We start from the raw sequence: 16,797 nt of genomic DNA on the forward strand, positions 1-16,797 counted from the left end.
TTTTTTTTTGTATATATCATGTTCTTGTAATTTTCAATTCATGTTTTTTTATGATTGTCTACTGTTGTACTGGTAAATATCTCCTGGAGGGTAAACTATATCTTGGCTGCAAGTATGAAGCTGTGAAATCCTTTGTTTTCTACAACTGATAGTGGTTTGTCATTAATTACGATGAGTTTAGCAACTTCTCTGTAAACATTCGAGCTCCGTGGCTTCAGCGGTGTGTCCTTCTCGTTCAATCCGAGGCAAGCAGTCTGATTTCGGTCAGCCGCGCTCAGTCTGCCTCCAAGACGGGCAGATTGGGCGCGGCTGGCCGGGGTCGGGCTGCCTGTTTTGAAATGAGCAAGAGGAGCGCCGCGTTGAAGCCACGGAGCTCGAATGTCCAACATAAAACTAACTTTACCGTGGTTTAATGTGGCGCTACGACTCTGCGGACATTGCACGTTGCTGTCTTGTTTTGTGGTGTTTCTAGTCAAAATACTTCCACACAGCGGACATGTTTCGATGAAAAGTTGGTTAGCTGTTAGCCACAGTGCTACTAACTCAGTCCTCACGTTGTAGCTGCTGCAAACTATGAAATGGATTTCCTGAAATATGAGGCAGGTCTTATTATTCTGGGTTCATGAGACACGCCTCCGTTCAGGAGATCCATTCCATAGTTTGAAGCCAACGTGCAGAGCAGCAGGCAGGGAATCACATGAGACGTTTCAACAGACACAGACATCATGGATCGGAAATCTCTGCAGGCTGGATCGGAAAAATGTGATACGTAAATTATGCTGGTACCAGAGGCCGATACCGGATCGGCCCCATCCCTAATTTTATGCTGCTAGTGCTTAGTGTATTTTTATTAGAGTTTTTCTTTTACATTTTAACACTTTTATTGGATGTAACTGGGACACTGTGTACACACAATTTCATTCCACCACATGTGGTGGAATGACAAATAAAGAACCTTGAATTGTATATAAAATATCAGAATTGGTTTTAACCAAATAAGTTTTAACCTATCGGCCAAAAATCCAACATCGCGCAGCCCTAACTTCTAACCCTCTTTGGAGCTCTGCAGATCAGACATGCTTTACAAATGTTCATGTATTTGGAACCAGTTGACCAGTAAGGTGTTCAGCTGTATTCTGCAGCCAGTCTTTGACCTATTGTCAAGTGCAGGGCTTTCAGGACTACGGCATGCTAGGCCGTGCATTATATTCCATTGCCTCCCCCTGCCCACATCATATTCACTTTAGGCTTGAAGTCTGGTGGACTTTCAGGCAGTAGCTGCACAGTTACCTGACACACGTCTATATTTTGATACGTTTGCTTCAGAAATGTTTGAGTTATCACTTGAGTTTCATCAGTTTTAGATAAGCATATGACAAATGTAAACCACAACAAAGCAAGTCTTGGATATTTACTGAGTTCTTTGGGATACCTGCCGAGCACGGAATGATGCTCTGAGCATTGGATCTGATGCTGCAGCCCGCGGTGAGTCAACGCTGGGCAGCACATCACGTCCAATAAACTCTCTTTAACTAAACCATGACGTCTAAAGAAAGCACCTCTCTTTTCTGCAGCGTCTTGTTAAAAAAAAGCAAAGTTTACCAGCTTTAAGCGATCCAAATCATTTCGGAGTATAAAGTATTTACCTGCAGCTCCAGTGGAGATATACATGCTGTGTATTTCCAAGGATTTGCAGCAGCTGTGGATGCAGCGCTGACGGAGAACTGAAGCAGCTCTCCAACCACACGACAGCTCGCAACCTGAGAGAACAACAAAGTCAAAGAATTTCAAATCAAGCAACATAAAAATTAAGAACATGCATTTTTTTTCCTATTAAATAAATCCTGGTTCAGTTTTAATACAGAAGTTGAGGAAAACAACGTTAATTTTGTGTTAAACTGAGCAGCACTACCTTCTAAATTACTTTCTTTTGTCCTGCTGTGTTATCTCCTTAAATGGCTGATAACGTCACAGATGACTGAATAACAGGGGAGGGGGGGGGACAACAGCCTGATGCTGGCTCAGATAACCAGTTTTCTCTGTACAGCCAGGTCAGCATGAGTGGTTCTTCTGACTCCAAGCACAGTCTTTGGTTGCTCTCCATGTGTTTGTGACTGAATGACTCAAACTTTCTCCTCACTGTTAAACTATGCAGCTCTGTCTGCTGGCTATTTTTTTACCTCCTACTGCCCTGGGGTCAAAATTACCTTAGAGGCCTCAGTTTTAACATTGAGGTCTCATGAGTCATTCTGACCCAAGGGCAGCAGGAGGGTTAAATATCAACAGCGTTCAGTGCTGCTAGCTGCTTCTTTTAATGTTAAAAACCATTAAACTCAACTTACCATTCCACAACAACCATGTTCTTGTTTAAAGCACTCTATTATTAATAATAACATTATATTATACGGAAATCATTCAAAACTTGTTTAAGACTAAGGAGCAAATTCATAAGTTAAGGGGGGAATCACAGTTTAAAATATGTAAATTCAGAACTACTAGAAAAAACTTTTGTGTATCAGTGAGTGGAGTCAAAGTGTGGAATAATCTGAAAACTGAACTTAGACAACGCCCAAACATAAAACTGTTCAAATCATCATATAAACATATACTGGATATAATGTATATAATATTATCAAGGGCAGCACGGTGGCACAACTGATAGAGCTGCTGACTCTCAGAGAGGTTGCTGGTTCAAATCCCGGTCCGGGGACCTTTCTGGGTGGAGTTTGCAGGTTCTCTCCGTGCATGTGTGGGTTTTCTCCAGTTTCCTCCCACAGACCAAAAACATGCATGTTAGGCTGATTGGTAACTCTAAATTGTCCCGAGGTGTGAGTGAGAGAGTGAATGGTTGTTTGTCTCATTTGTCTCTTTGTGTCCCTGTGATGGACTGGTGTCCAGGGTGTCCCCCGCCCCTCGCACAGTGACTGCTGGACATGGGAACCAGCGACCCCCATGACCCAAAATGGAAGAAGCGGGTAAAAGATGATGGATGGATGGATTATTATTCAATTATTGTTGGTGTTTTTGTTATCGATACTAGTTGTGTTTTAATAATTGTTTATCTACTGTAGTTAAATTAAATATTGAAGGGTTAAATATTAAATATGGGTTTTAGTTGTTATATGTATGGATTATACATGTAATAAATGCATGATTATGTAAGTGTTGAGAGGGAATTTTGATAAGTTTATACTTCTACCAACTCCCTTGAATGTGTTAAACAAAAAGTTTTGACATTATGCCTCATACTGCATTTCTTTTCTTTTTTTTTAAACATATTAAAAAAAAACTAAACCAGACTAAACTAATTATTATTATTTGCATATGATCGTTGTGTTTTTGTTAGCTAATTTAGTAAGGGAATAAATTCAGACGTGGACAGTTGAGCCTGACAAAAGTAACAAAGAACGACTCAAACTCATGAAACCAGTCTCTGAAGTCGCTGCGTTTGAATTTTGGTTCAACAGATTTATAAAACAATAAACTGGTGTTGACAAAAATAGGATACTTGATGTTTAGTTGCACGACCTTTCAGAACAATCACAGCAGTGATTTCTGCGACTCGTGCACCTGTCCACAGGTGTTTTGACCCATTCCTCATGAACAAACGGCTCCAGCTGTCTCAGGCTTGAAGGGTAACTTCTTCAGACTGCATGTTTCAGCTCCGTCCACAGATCATCAGGGCTCAGAGGACCACTTCAACATATTCAGAATAGTCCAACGTTTGGCTTTGAGCCATTCTTGCGTGTTTTTAGCTGTGTGTAAACTAAGACCAAGCCTTTTAACATTGGACAGCACTTTGCCTAGCAGAATATGTTGATAGTAAATCTCATTGACTGTTTCTAATCTGCACAGATTAAAAACATGCAGTGTCAGATGCAGCAAAGCAGCCCCAGAACAGAACTGAGCCTCCTCCATGTTTTACTGTTGGTACAGGGTTCTTTTTGTGTACACTTCATTGTTGGGCCTGTGAACACAGAGCTGGTGTGAATTGTTGTCAAAAAGCTTATATTTTGTCTCATCAGTCCCAACAACACTCCCACAGAAGTGTTGTGTCTTAATATGAAAGTTCACAAACTCCAGTCTCGTTTTTTATGACTTGGTGTCGTCCTTGGTCGTCTAACTCTTGGCTCAAATGACGCAACCTGACCCTGATGAACCTTGACCTTAGAGTTCACCTCTAATCTCTTTCAAAGTTGTGCTGGGCTCTTTGGTTCCTGATTATTCTATCCATCTCTTCAATCCATCATCAGTTTTCCTCTTGTAGCCATGTCCAGGGAGATTGTCTCCAGCCTTGTGGACATTAACCTTCTGAATGAAGCTGTAGTCACAGGAGCTCAGACTATCTTTAAGTTGCTGCTCAATTTTTCTTTCTTTCTAAACTCCTGACACAACGCTGTCCTTAGCTTTCTGTGGTCCATGTTCAGTGTGATACACATCATGATACCAAGTAGCACTGTGCCTATGTCCTGATGCATGCCCAATAATCCAGGTAGATAAATCTAACAAGGTGGAGTCACATCAACCTGCATATGGGGAGCAATATTATAGGCAGAAACATGGGTGTGCTATGGGGTCTCCAGTTTCTCCTATTGTTGCCAACCTGTACATGGAGGAGGTAGAAAAGAGAGCCTTGACGTCCTTTTCAGGGACACCACCAAGTCATTGGTTCAGGTATGTTGACGACACCTGGGTTAAAATCAAATCTCAGGAAGTCCAACATTTTACTGACCACATCAACTCTGTGGATAAATACATCAAGTTCACACGAGAAGATGTAAAAAATGGCAGGTTGGCTTTCTTGGACTGTGAGGTCTCAGTCTCTGATAGAGGACATTTGCAAACTGAGGTGTACCGCAAACCCACCCACACAGACCAGTATTTGCAGTTTGACTCCCATCACCCTTTGGAGCACAAGTTAGGAGTCATCAGGACTCTGTATCACAGAGCAGACAGCGTCCCCACTAGCTCAGGAGCCAGGCAGAAGGACAAATCCCACACAAGACAGGCTCTAGAGCAATATGGATATCCTAACTGGGCCTTCCTGAAAGCAGAGAAGAAACCCAAACAGGACTCCAGTCAGCCAACAGGTGAAAAGGAGGAACCCAGACCCAGACCAGTGGTCATTCCATATGTTGAGGGAGTATCAGAGAAACTGAGACGTTTATTTTCTAAACATAACGTCCCAGTGGCTTTTAAACCCCAAAATACATTAAAGACTGGTTCATCCCAAAGATCCAGTCCCCCGGCACAAACACCTACCGTATTTTTCAGACTATAAGCCTCTTTTTTCATAGTTTGGCCAGTCCTGCAACATATACTCTGAAGTGACATATATATATATTTATCCTCTTCCTGATGCATGTTTTGACTGATGCGACCTATACACTGGAGTGACGTATAGCCTGGAAAATATGGTAATATTGTGTATGCTGTTCAGTGTCAGGAGGGTGATCAGTCTTACATCGGGGAAACTAAACAACCACTGGCCAAAAAGATGGACCAGAACAGAAGATCAACATCATCAGGCCAGGACTCTGCGGTCTACACTCATCTCCAGGCCAGAGGTCACTCTTTCAGGGATGAAGATGTTCACATCCTGGACAGAGAGGAACGATGGTTTGAGAGAGGAGTAAAGGAGGCCATCTTTGTGAAAAGAAACCGTCCATCATTAAACAGGGGTGGAGCCTCTGGGTTCAACTGTCCCCCTCTTACAATGCTGTGATTGCTAGTATCACTCAGCCCTCTGTGAACAGTAAACAGCCATCAGAGCATTAACGATCAGTCATTAGGTTGATGGTCCTTTATCATGTGAACAACTAGTTTAGGCTGTCACCATCAAACTGGTTGATCCACTATGAGAAGGTGCTGTTTATAAGACTCAGTTTGCTCCTCAGACTGAAGAAGTCTTTTGGATAAAATACAAAAAGTTTCAACAAAGAAGAACCATCCAGAGGACCTGACTCAACCTTGTTAGAGCACAGTGACTACTTTCCACCCTTTAGATTGGCAGACTGATCACAAAACTGAAGACACCTGTGGTGCTGACTGCAGGACACACCTTAGTTTTAAATGTCCCTGTGGTCAGATCAGTTTCAATCTTTCCCATCTTTTTTGTGAAGACCAGTTTTATTAGGTTTTTTTTTTTTCATAATACTCATGAATCAAAACTCCAAAGCAGTTTGATTTTCACCTGTTGATTTTTAGTAACTGTTTTTCTTTCTATGACTTCCCAGTTTCAAGTTATTTCAGTGACCATTATGGTTTTTTTCTTTCTTTAATAAAACGTTACAATAATTTTGTCCTTGTATTTATGTAATTTCTGGCTCGATCACTCAAACATCACTTGTCAAAGTAACGTTTGATTTAATAAGTAATCATATTTTATGCAAATTAAATTATGTTTGTGTTACTTCAAAATAAACATATATTTAAAAAAAAAAAACTGTTGTAGAAAGAGCCCCAAAACATTTAAATACATTTTAGGTCATTAATATGTTCAAAAAAAATACAGACATATTTTTAGTTTACTTATTTTTAGCATATAAATATCTAATCTTACCAATGACACCTTTGCAGACTGACTCAGACGTGTTAAGCATCAGTCAGGGTCTCATAATGAACAGTGTCCACTTGTGGAGCATAATTCAGCTTGAATAACAAACGTCAGCTGCTGTCGGCCGAGAGCAGAGCTGCCTGTGTGAACTCCTGGTTGAAAGAACCTTCAGTTATTAGTACTAAAGAACACATGAAACTTTTCAGTTCACACAAAGTTCTGGACATAATTTCCAAAAGAATGGATCTTTAAATAAAGATTATCTGCTCCCCTTAAACTCCTAAGACCCGGACTCTTGCATATGTGGATGCCAGGTCCTAGGAGGTTAAGATACAGGCGTCCATACCTGGTCCTCCAGGGCCTGTGCCCTGAATGTTTTAGATGTTTCTCTGCTTTGGCCCACCTGTGTTGAATAATGAGTGATTATCAGGCTTCTGTAGGACTTGAAGACCTGCTGCAGAGCAGGGAAACAACTCATGCAGGACAGTGACCCTCGAGGACGAGGAAGTGCTCCCATCATGACGTCGATGCAGTGGGTCTTTTAGATCAGCTTTGGTTTTAGACCAGTCAAACTTAAATAGTTCAGATATTTTAAGGGTTCAGTGTAAAAATGATCAATGTTTATTATCTAACCTTTAGTAGATATCTCTTTAAATGACATTAGCTTAGAGTCCAAATGCACTGCAAGTGCTAAACCTCACTGCTGCTGTTAGTGAATAATCACAGATTTCTATGTGAATAATTGTGTAATGCAGAGCAGAGATATAAAGTTTCATAAAGCAATGGCTAGGCCTGCCGAGATCAACAATAAATCAATTATTCGCATGATCAATGAAAATTATCAACCTCGTTTTCATTTATCGGCTTTATCGTTTCTTCGTGTCTCTCTCTTTCTACTGAAGACACTGGATGACAGAAGACTCGACTCCGGTGCTCCTCACTGACCCTCCCTTTCTCATTTCTCTTAAAAATCTGTTTTAACGATCCCAAATTGCGTTTTTGGATCGTTAAAGTAGCTAAGCTACGAGCTAACAGGTCGACCTCGGGAAAAACCTCCGTCTTGTCAAGCTCCTAAATTCACAGCTGAAACCCGTGCCTTCGTCTAAAAAGTTGTTTTTCTCTGCAAAAACAAGCCGACAACTTGTTTACTGATTTTTTAAAATTATTATCAAAAGCTTTGTGTGAAAAATGCTATGTTAAAGAGCTCAAACCACACTGAGCGTCCACCATTTGGAGAACCAAAGAACAGGAAGGAGACACAGGCCATGTCAAGGGGCCTCCCTCCCATTTTTCTTAAAGAGACTCTGCTCGCTCCCTCACTATCCATCCTTCTGTTAAACAGTTTTATACTGCCATCTGGTGATCAAAAAAAAGGTACTACACACAAAACCAATTAACCAACATTTCTTCTTAAATTTGACAATAATTACTAATTATTGTCAAATTTCAAACAATATTATCGTTTATCGCAATAATTTCTGAGACAATTAATCGCCCAGCAAAATGTGTTATGGTGACAGGCCTAGCAATGGACCACTATAACAATTTTAGATTGGAGATGTTTGAGATGGCAGCAATCCTCTTTGGTAGTGGCTGCGTTCAGACTAGCCGTTAGCTCATCAGTTCTGGCAGAATAAAGTCCATTCTTCCAAACTGAGGTCGTTCAAAGAGTCATCTCCTTTATGTAAGGTGTTCGTTATTTTTTATCTTTACACTTCACTATGAATAAAATGCTGTTTTAAACGTACACGATTCAGCCACAACATTATGACTCTTGTTTGGTATCAAGCAGCTCATGGCTCTTCCACACAAACACCTCTGACAGAACGCTCCCTGGATGTGGGGGCTGCCGTTGTGCGTGGGATGTGACCGCTTTGCTGGAAGTTCTGGTAACGTGTCAAGTTTAGAGGAAACATCTAAAGTGCAGGATTTCCCAAACACTTCATTGTTGTAACAAGATAACTCCGCTCACCTGGACTAATGTTACAGCTGGTTAGTGTTGGAGCGAGTGCATTCCTCCCTGCCTGCTCCTCGGCACGGAGCTGCACAACCACATAAGCTTCTTAAACACACGCACACGCACACGCACAGCGTGTGGGTGAAACTAGGCTTCTGTTCATTAAACTCTGCACACTCAACAACAGACCAGCCGCTCGACATCATGACGGTCACAAAGAAAGGGCTGAGTTTGCACAGGGAAGCACTGCAAAGCTGAGCGTGCCAGGAACACAGCGAACATACTGTCCCAGTCTGACCAGCCTGAAAAATAATGGCTGTTTGGTTTCCACAATATCAGGAACAGGTTGACACATAATCTGTGCAACTTACAAGAGAGCACACTGGGGGGTTTCCTAACAAGAAGGGAGGATTTACTCGGTGTATTTTGATGATCATAATGAGCATGTGACGACCTGAAAACAATGTCAAGGTGATTAAATTGGCAAAGTGTTCTTGCAAGAAAAGCGTGCAACGATGAGTCTGCTGCAGGCCCAGGCCATATGGAAAGAAACGCATTTCTATTGTTTCAGCCGTGATAACACAGAAATGTTACTTTAGAAGTCCCTAAGCAGTTTATTTTAAAAATGAGTTCCTGATTGAGAAAATCTTGAAACGCCACGTTGTCAAGACACAAACTTTTAAAAACTATGAGGTCACAGAATTACATAGAATCTAAGCGATGAGGCCAAGTGTGACAGAGTCTTTAACGGTAACAACAATCACAGATTACCGGTTTGTGTTCAAGCTGCAGACGTTAGTTTCTCAACTACAGCAGCCCCTTCGTTCACTGTTCGACTTCAACGAACACGCTGATGAACAATAAGAACGCCTTAACTGGAGCAGAGCACACCCCATTACTGTTACATCGGTTACTCCAGGGCCAAAAAGGTTTCTTATCACCGTGAACACAAAAAACTAAACGTTTCAGAAAAAACATTATATATTAAATATGCATCTAAAATATCTGAAAAGACAGGAACAAACTTTTAAGAGCAACAAGACAAAGACGTGATCGCAAATGTTTTTTTTTTAGAGGCTCGACATTTTCTTTAACAGATCAACACACAACAGAAAGAAGATGCTCCTCCGTTCACCTTGTTCTGGGCCGTCTTCTGAAACCTGGACACCGTGTCGACAGCGAGTTCTGATGCCTCGAGACCGTCCTCCTCAAACGTCAACACAACAGCGCCCTGATGAGCGAGAAGACGGGGACATTGGTGAGTTCAAGGGTGTCGACGCAGCTGCTGCAGAAAACTAACGTAACTTTTTAATAATCCCAGCTACCTGCTGATGCATAAACCGTATCAGCAGTGTGAAGAGAACAAAGATGGAAAATAAACATCGCTGCCAGTGGTGCATTACGGTCACCATGGTAACCACACAAACGTGTCCGTCACTCCCTGACTGCAGAGTTAAAGGAAGGCAGGTAGAAAGAGTGAAAAAATAAGCCTCAAACAGTCACTGCACAAAAACTACAAGTTGAATCTTTAAAACTGTGGAGCCGCGAACAGCAGAAAACATAAGTAACGGTTTTATACAGCGTTTTTCAGGAAATGTGACAAGTTAAAAAGACCTTTCAAGTCCAGTTTTGAAGAGAACTTTTTGTCTGTGGAAGCTTTGCTGTGCAGTCTCTGGGGGGCATCTGAGAAAAACAAGTCTTACAGCGGTGAGAGGCACGCTTCACGAGCAAGAAGAGAAAAGTACCTACGGTCTGATGTAGAATACGTATATGAATTAAAGAGCCGAGAGAGTGAAAGTTTCCAGGGCTCTCTTGTATACGAGTCCTCGTGACTCAACGGGACTAACCTGTTGAAATAAAGGTTGAATGAATGAATAAAAGGAGGTCCTGTGATGGACTGAGACCTGTCCAGGGTGGACCCCGCTCCTCGCGCTGGGATTGCTGGATATGGACACCGGCGACTCCCACGACCCAAAAAGGAAGAAGCGGGTAAAGATAGTAGACGGATGGAGTAAAAGGAGTTTTGTTTGTAAAGAAACAAGACATTATAGGTATGTCAAAAGCGCGTGACAACTGTCAGTTGAGCATTCTGTGGCAAATCCCGCTATAGTACAATTTAAGCCAGTATCACGCTTTTATTATTTCATTTTATGCTTATGTTTATTAAACGTTTTAATATTAAATGGTTTTGTTGCACCGGGGTCTGAGAGTAATGTAATTTCAAACCTGTGTATGTCCTGTACAGTTTTGACAGTAAAGTGACTTTGACTTGACAAAGTCTGTAAAAAGTCATAAAACCTAAACTGCGATCGGGTAAACGTGGTTAAAAGACGTCATATAAAAGGTCCGACACTGTGTGACTTGTTTAAACTTTGAGATGTCGTGTGAGGAGTGGGGTTTCAATGTGTGGTTCCATTAACAGTCAGGGATGTCCTCAGCGATCCGGTGAAGCGGGCCCTTAAGGAACAGTACTGTGGTAAACTGGCAGCATCTGTTTTCCTAACTTGAGAAATCCAAGAAACAGGACTACAATGGGGGGGACAGTTCAGAGGTGGTGCAAGAGGATTCAAATTTCAGATGCTTCACTGTTGCAAAATAATCCCTTATGATTTGTGGTGCAGGGGGGAGACAGATGACGTCATCGTGCTGATCATGAACCCTTTGTTTCTTGGTGTCACCTGAAGTTGTCGGTGCAGGTGCAGGTGTGCAGGTGTCGGTGGGACTCACCCTGTTCCTGCTGGCCTCGTCATTCAAAGCCTTGCACCAAGCCTCCCTCCACTGCCTCCTCCAGCTGCCCAGAGACAGCGCCCATGTGAGCAGAGCTGCTGCCTCCTCCTCCTGCGCTGCTCCTCCATCGTCCTCCGCCGCTCCCAGCCTCCTCCCTGCGAGCCCCAACTGGAAATACTGGGCGAAGTACAGAGCCAGAGTCACCAGGGACGCCAGGAAGAGGGTCACCATGCACAGCCACTGCGGGTCCTCCGAACCAAAACTGGACCAACTGGACCTCTGGGAGTCGGACATCCTTTTGGCAGATGACGTCAAATCGATCACAGGATCGGAGAAATCAATGAAGGTATCGACAGCGTTGATATCAAAGCCCCCAGTGCAAATCCTGCCAGTTAGTATTCATACTGGCGACTTTCAAAGCCACGCAGAGGCGTCGGTGTAGCAGATAATTCAGACACTTGTCAGAGATAACTGGAGGTTCAAAGACCCGGCGCTGCTTTCATGTAAGACGCCGCGTTAGCTTAGTGGGCTAATCTCTGCCCAACGAGCGACTCCCAATTAGCTCAGGAGAGCGTCCAAAGTTTCGCAAACGGCCTTATTTCCAAAGTCTGCGCCTGTACTCCACCGACCGATGTCCAGATGTGAAGTAAGAGTCCCAGTAAAACATCCTGAAGTCGAGGGAGTTCAGTCCATCCCGCGGGGTTTGGTTTCAGCTCAGTCTGACTGCATAAAGTTGCCTTCTAGGACGGATATGTGACGCAAACTCGAACTCCCACAATGCAACGCGCGCAGCGATTTTATTTTATTTTTTTTTATTGCGTCGTCGCTCGAAATGAAGCATATTTATATAAACGAGTTGTAAAGTACGTTCAGTAGATTCGATTCAAATACATTTTGGACTTTAAAACTGTATTTGATCAATTTAAGTTCTCGCAAATGCCAACGGCAATTTGGCAAAGTGCGCGAACATGTGTTTTGAACTTCGCGGCTTTCCGTAGTCGTCCTGTTATTGCTGTCATCATGACGTTCGCTACCTAACGATAGCACTTAGCTAGCTGTGTTTCGGTAACGTGTATCTGCTTTAAATGCTCACAAGTTTCAGGTAATTGTAAACTTTTTAAATACCTAGGCTGTTTAAAGACCTGTTAAAGTGGAAAACGGTGTTGTGCAGTCTCCGCTCATGTAAACAGACAAAGGTTCGTCGTAGTGTGCGAGCTTTTCTCGGTGAGCAGACGTCACCCAGCTTGTGGAGTGGGTAAATGGAAATATAAGGCCATGAACTGTCGCTCGGAAGTTCTCGAGGTGACGGTGGAGGCTCGGCAGGTGGAGGAAGCGATGCTGGCTCTGTTGCACACCGTTTTACTGCACCGCAGCACGGGCAAGTTTCACTACAAGAAGGAGGGCACCTACTCCATCGGCACCGTGGGCACCCAGGACATGGACTGCGACTTCATCGAGTTCACCTTCGTCAGGGTGTCCTCAGAGGAGCTGGACAGGGTTATCAGGAAGACCGTGTCTGAGTTCAAGGTAATAACGGGTGCTCTCATCGTGTCATTGGCCTGTAAGAAGAGAGGCAGTCCTCTGGCCTGTCTTTTGTGCAGCTTTGAAATAAAACAAGCAAGTTATACCCAGAACATACAGCTCCATTGAGAATGGGTTTTGACATTTGGTGGTAGTACATTTAGACAAAAATAAATAAAGACCGAGTCTAAACATATTGAAATCTATGGGACTTTTGTGTAACAAAGGAGAAAACTCAAGGTAAGCATCTTTTCATTTATTAAATCTCCTTAAAACACAGTCGGAGTCTTCCGCCGCTCACGGTTCATCGTTGTTCACGATCTGACGTGGGTTTTTGTGCTGTGACTTTTTGAGACTTAGTTTTCAGCTTGTGTTTCTGTCTCCCTCTCGTTAGTTCGGCGTCAGGTGTGTGGTTACCATGGTGACCGTAACGAGCCACGGCCTGACTTGTTGTCTTTGGTTCGCAGGACGCTTTGAGCAACTCGGGCAACGACGGCGTGGGGCAGATCTCCCTGGAGTTTTACCAGAAGAAGAAGTCCCGCTGGCCCTTCTCGGACGAGTGCATCCCCTGGGAGGTGTGGAGCATCAAAGTTAACGTGGTCAACCTGGCTAATGAGCAGGAGAGACAGATCTGCAGGGAGAAAGTGGGGGAGAAGCTGGGCGAGAAGGTGATCAACGTGGTTGAGGTCATAAACCGTCACGAATACCTGCCGAAGATGCCCACCCAGTCTGAAGTGGACAATGTTTTTGACACCAGTCTTAAAGATGTCCAGCCCTACCTTTATAAGATCTCTTACCAGATCACCGACTCACTGGGCACTTCTGTAAGCACCACCATGAGGAGGCTGATAAAAGACACTCTGGCACTGTAAGGATCCTCTGAGACCGTGCAGGTCTTGTTGCTGTCCTGAGGCGTCGTTCGTCAGTGTGCCCACTTTTCTGATTACTGCTGTGATTCCATATCTTAGTTCCTCAATTATGTATACTCTGTTTTAAAGATGTTTTGTTTATCCAAGAGTCCTTATCATCCACTAAATAGAAATAATGCTAAACTGGTTGGTTAACATTATGTTGCTTATCTGTAAATTAATGTCAGTTTTGACAATAAATGTGGTTTTTGTCTGTTGTTATAGTCCTGGCACTGTCCCACGGCAGGAACAGGTGAGATCAAAATCAGAGTTTCCATGTGAACAGAGCTGAGTTTGGGAAACAGACTTCCTCATTCACGTACATTAAACTTCCCCCCTGCACACACTTTCATGGTGGAGGTGACCTTATGCGTGGAAGAGGACAGGATTTCCATATTAAAGAAAACGCTTCCTACGTGCACTCCCTGGGTTTCTGTTGGACAATGTCACGGTGGTCCGGAGCTTAAGGCGCCTCCCTCCGCCTGATTCTGGGGTGAAGCATCTGCCAGCAGGAAAACACCGCGTCATCTGATCCAGCGTGCATCAAACCTACTGAGAGTTCTGTGTAGTTCATTGTCTTTGTTTTAAAACCTGGAATTAAAAGGAAAGTTTAGAGGCTTGTATCTTTCAGTTTACACAACAGAACTTCAAAGATGCTAAATGTTTTTTAATGTTTCTTCAAGTATCTATAGTCACTTTGTGTCCGTTCTTTATGACCAAACTGCTGCAGCTCCTTGAAGTTACGTAGGGGCTGTTTGTGTCTAACAATCTTTTAATCATAGAGGTTCTTAGTTGGACTGAGATCCGGACCAGTTCAGGACTTTTGATTGGTTCTGAATCCAGTGGAGTTGGTTTAGGCTAGTTTCCCAACTGGAAGGCGTCTCTGTCCCACAAGACTCCACTGAGTTTCTCTTTAATTTATATCCAACAATGTTCAGTCAGGTCATCTGGATGGTTTCTTTTTGTTGATGAGACATTTTGCCTTTCATCCGAAGGGCTTCATCAGTCTGAGGAGTCACAAACCGTTTCCCCACTTACACCCCTACAGTGGACCAACCGACTGGATGTTTCTGGTTGATGTCCTTCCTGCCTGCTTGGAGAGTTATGGAGGTTGACCTTCTAACAACACATGCAGTGTTGTGTGAGATGTTCAGAGTTCTGGATTGTTTTTATAACCACACTGATCTTTGTGGACAGTTCCTTGGTCTTCATGCTGTCTCCTGCTTGGTAACCCATTACTTTTTAAGGATCTGACTGGGAGCTGTCGGATCCAACTGGGACCATTTGACATGAATAAAATCCGCCTGTGGAAATAATGTGGCTTCTGAAGGTGTTGGAGACTTTCAAAGTACAAGGGGTGAATAAATATAATGCATTTCTCAGATTTAAATATTAAAATAACTTTGATCAAATGTATTAATCTTAAATATTTGATTTGAATCCATTGTTTTTAATCTACCGGTATTTGAATTTTAGGCAGTAAGGCAACAAAACATACTGAGTTTTAATGTGCCCAGGATTTGGAGCTGCAAGTATTGAGTTAGATCTTTGACAGAAAAGTCATTTTGAGAAGTGGTTCGTTCTCTAAAGCAAATCCTAATATTTAACTTTATCCCATTGAAGTACATCGGCTCTTTAAAAACTAAAATACCACAACTGAGCTCATATGCATACTCCACTATTACTCTTTATTACAGAAGTTTAGCACAAAACTGTAGAAAACTCAACAAAAAAAAATCTCAAAAGCAACAACAATGCAACCAATACAAATATTCATTATTGCAGTGAAAGCACAGGAAGAGTAAAAAGATCAAACTTCGATTTACTAACAAAACTGGTACAAAATTGAGAATACAAACACTTCCATGTGCACGAGTAATCATTTCTGGAAAAACCTTCCGAGCATTCTTCGCACAAGATATTAAGAGCACTATTAGCAGTAGAGTTTGTGCAGAAAACTTCAACACAATGCAGCATTTGTTGCTCTAAGTGGGATCAGAGTGTTGGTGTGTGTGGACTGAAGCTCGTTAGAATAAATCAGGACAACATCTGATCCACCACACCAAAGCAGAAGTACAACCACTAATACCATCAAACAATCTTTTAATGAATCTTTAGGAAGCAGGAATACTTGTTGCTTTTTAAAGAATATTTATTTCCCATCATTTTCTCCTCATGACATCACCGCGTGAGTTAAAAACTCCTTTGTGCTTTCATGTGATGTAGAAAAAGAAAATGTTGCTAAGGCCATCAGAGCAATGTGAAATATAATTACGCAATAAACTCGGTATATTTACCTGGTAGTGGCGCTGTAATCTAATCATCATTCATATACAGCAAAACTCCTTCCAGTGGTCTGAAAGGCTGCGTTGATGCATTTCAGGAATTTTTGTATGAAGAGCCAATTACCTGAGTATAAAAACAGCAGAATCCCATTTAATATATGAATATATATTGGGTGAAATTTTACGATTAATAACTAGAACCTGAATATCAAATAAGTTTTAGATGTAAAATGTGAAGTAAAACATAGAATGCAATGATTTTCAGCTTCTGTTTTTTAAGTGAAGCGCAGTAAACGTACGTTTAGACTAGGAAAATGGACCGTTTTTAATGAAGAGGCATTTTAAATGAGAGTGCAGCAGCACATCCAATTTGGACGAGCAGAAACAGTTTGTGTCGGTGGAGGAGCATGCTGCGTTTACTCAAAGGCAACAGGTTGGTATAAAAAGAGCATTTTAGAGTAGATGAACGTCTCAGAAGTAAAGATGGGCAGAAGTTCTGCAGCCTGGAAATGATTAAAAACGTTGGAACAACTTCAGAATAATGTTCATCGAAATATGAGTAAGATTCTTTAAATCCCATCAACTACAATTTGCACAGATCTCTGAGCTCAACGGACACGGCTGAAAGACTAAATTGGATGGTCGTGATCTTCGGGGCCCTCAGGGGCCCCTGCATTAACTGCATGGTCCGACTCTGTTCAGGACATCTCTGCATGGGCTCAGGCACTTTTTGACAAATCTCTGTCTGTAAACACAGCTCTCCAATGCTGATTAAAGCTCTATCGTGCAAAGATGCCATGTGCGAGCACCATCAAACTGTCGCTGCCACTAAATTATCTTTTT

The 16,797-nt window shown here is 42.4% G+C and overlaps 2 protein-coding genes across 2 annotated transcripts in view; one reads left to right on the forward strand and one right to left on the reverse strand.

Annotated features, from left to right (window-relative positions):
* LOC119420710 (C2 domain-containing protein 2) overlaps window positions 1–11,534 on the reverse strand; it is a 44,665-nt gene extending 33,131 nt beyond the window's left edge. The window contains exons 1-3 of the mRNA XM_037688138.1: window positions 11,241–11,534; window positions 9,649–9,744; window positions 1,647–1,760 (exon numbers count right to left, since the gene is read on the reverse strand). Coding sequence (XP_037544066.1) covers window positions 1,647–1,760; window positions 9,649–9,744; window positions 11,241–11,534 — 504 coding nt within the window. The remainder of the gene's footprint in view (window positions 1–1,646; window positions 1,761–9,648; window positions 9,745–11,240) is intronic.
* Window positions 11,535–12,263: 729 nt separating this feature from the next.
* atg101 (autophagy related 101) lies at window positions 12,264–13,771 on the forward strand. Its single transcript, XM_037688141.1, has 2 exons — window positions 12,264–12,767; window positions 13,229–13,771. Exons 1-2 carry the CDS (start codon window positions 12,516–12,518, stop codon window positions 13,631–13,633), a joined length of 657 nt encoding a protein of 218 aa, XP_037544069.1. The 5' UTR covers window positions 12,264–12,515; the 3' UTR covers window positions 13,634–13,771.
* The last annotated feature ends 3,026 nt before the right edge of the window (window positions 13,772–16,797 follow it).

Source organism: Nematolebias whitei, chromosome 14 (genome assembly GCF_014905685.2).
Source record: "Nematolebias whitei isolate Nwh7 chromosome 14, NemWhi1, whole genome shotgun sequence".
Classification (NCBI taxonomy): Eukaryota; Metazoa; Chordata; class Actinopteri; order Cyprinodontiformes; family Rivulidae; genus Nematolebias; species Nematolebias whitei.

Excerpts from the sequence above, each read along its gene's own strand:
- atg101 (XM_037688141.1), top strand. The coding sequence starts at position 12,516 with ATGAACTGTCGCTCGGAAGTTCTCGAGGTGACGGTGGAGGCTCGGCAG. Across the intron at positions 12,768-13,228 it reads AGACCGTGTCTGAGTTCAAG|GACGCTTTGAGCAACTCGGG; the intron begins GTAATAACGGGT and ends TTTGGTTCGCAG.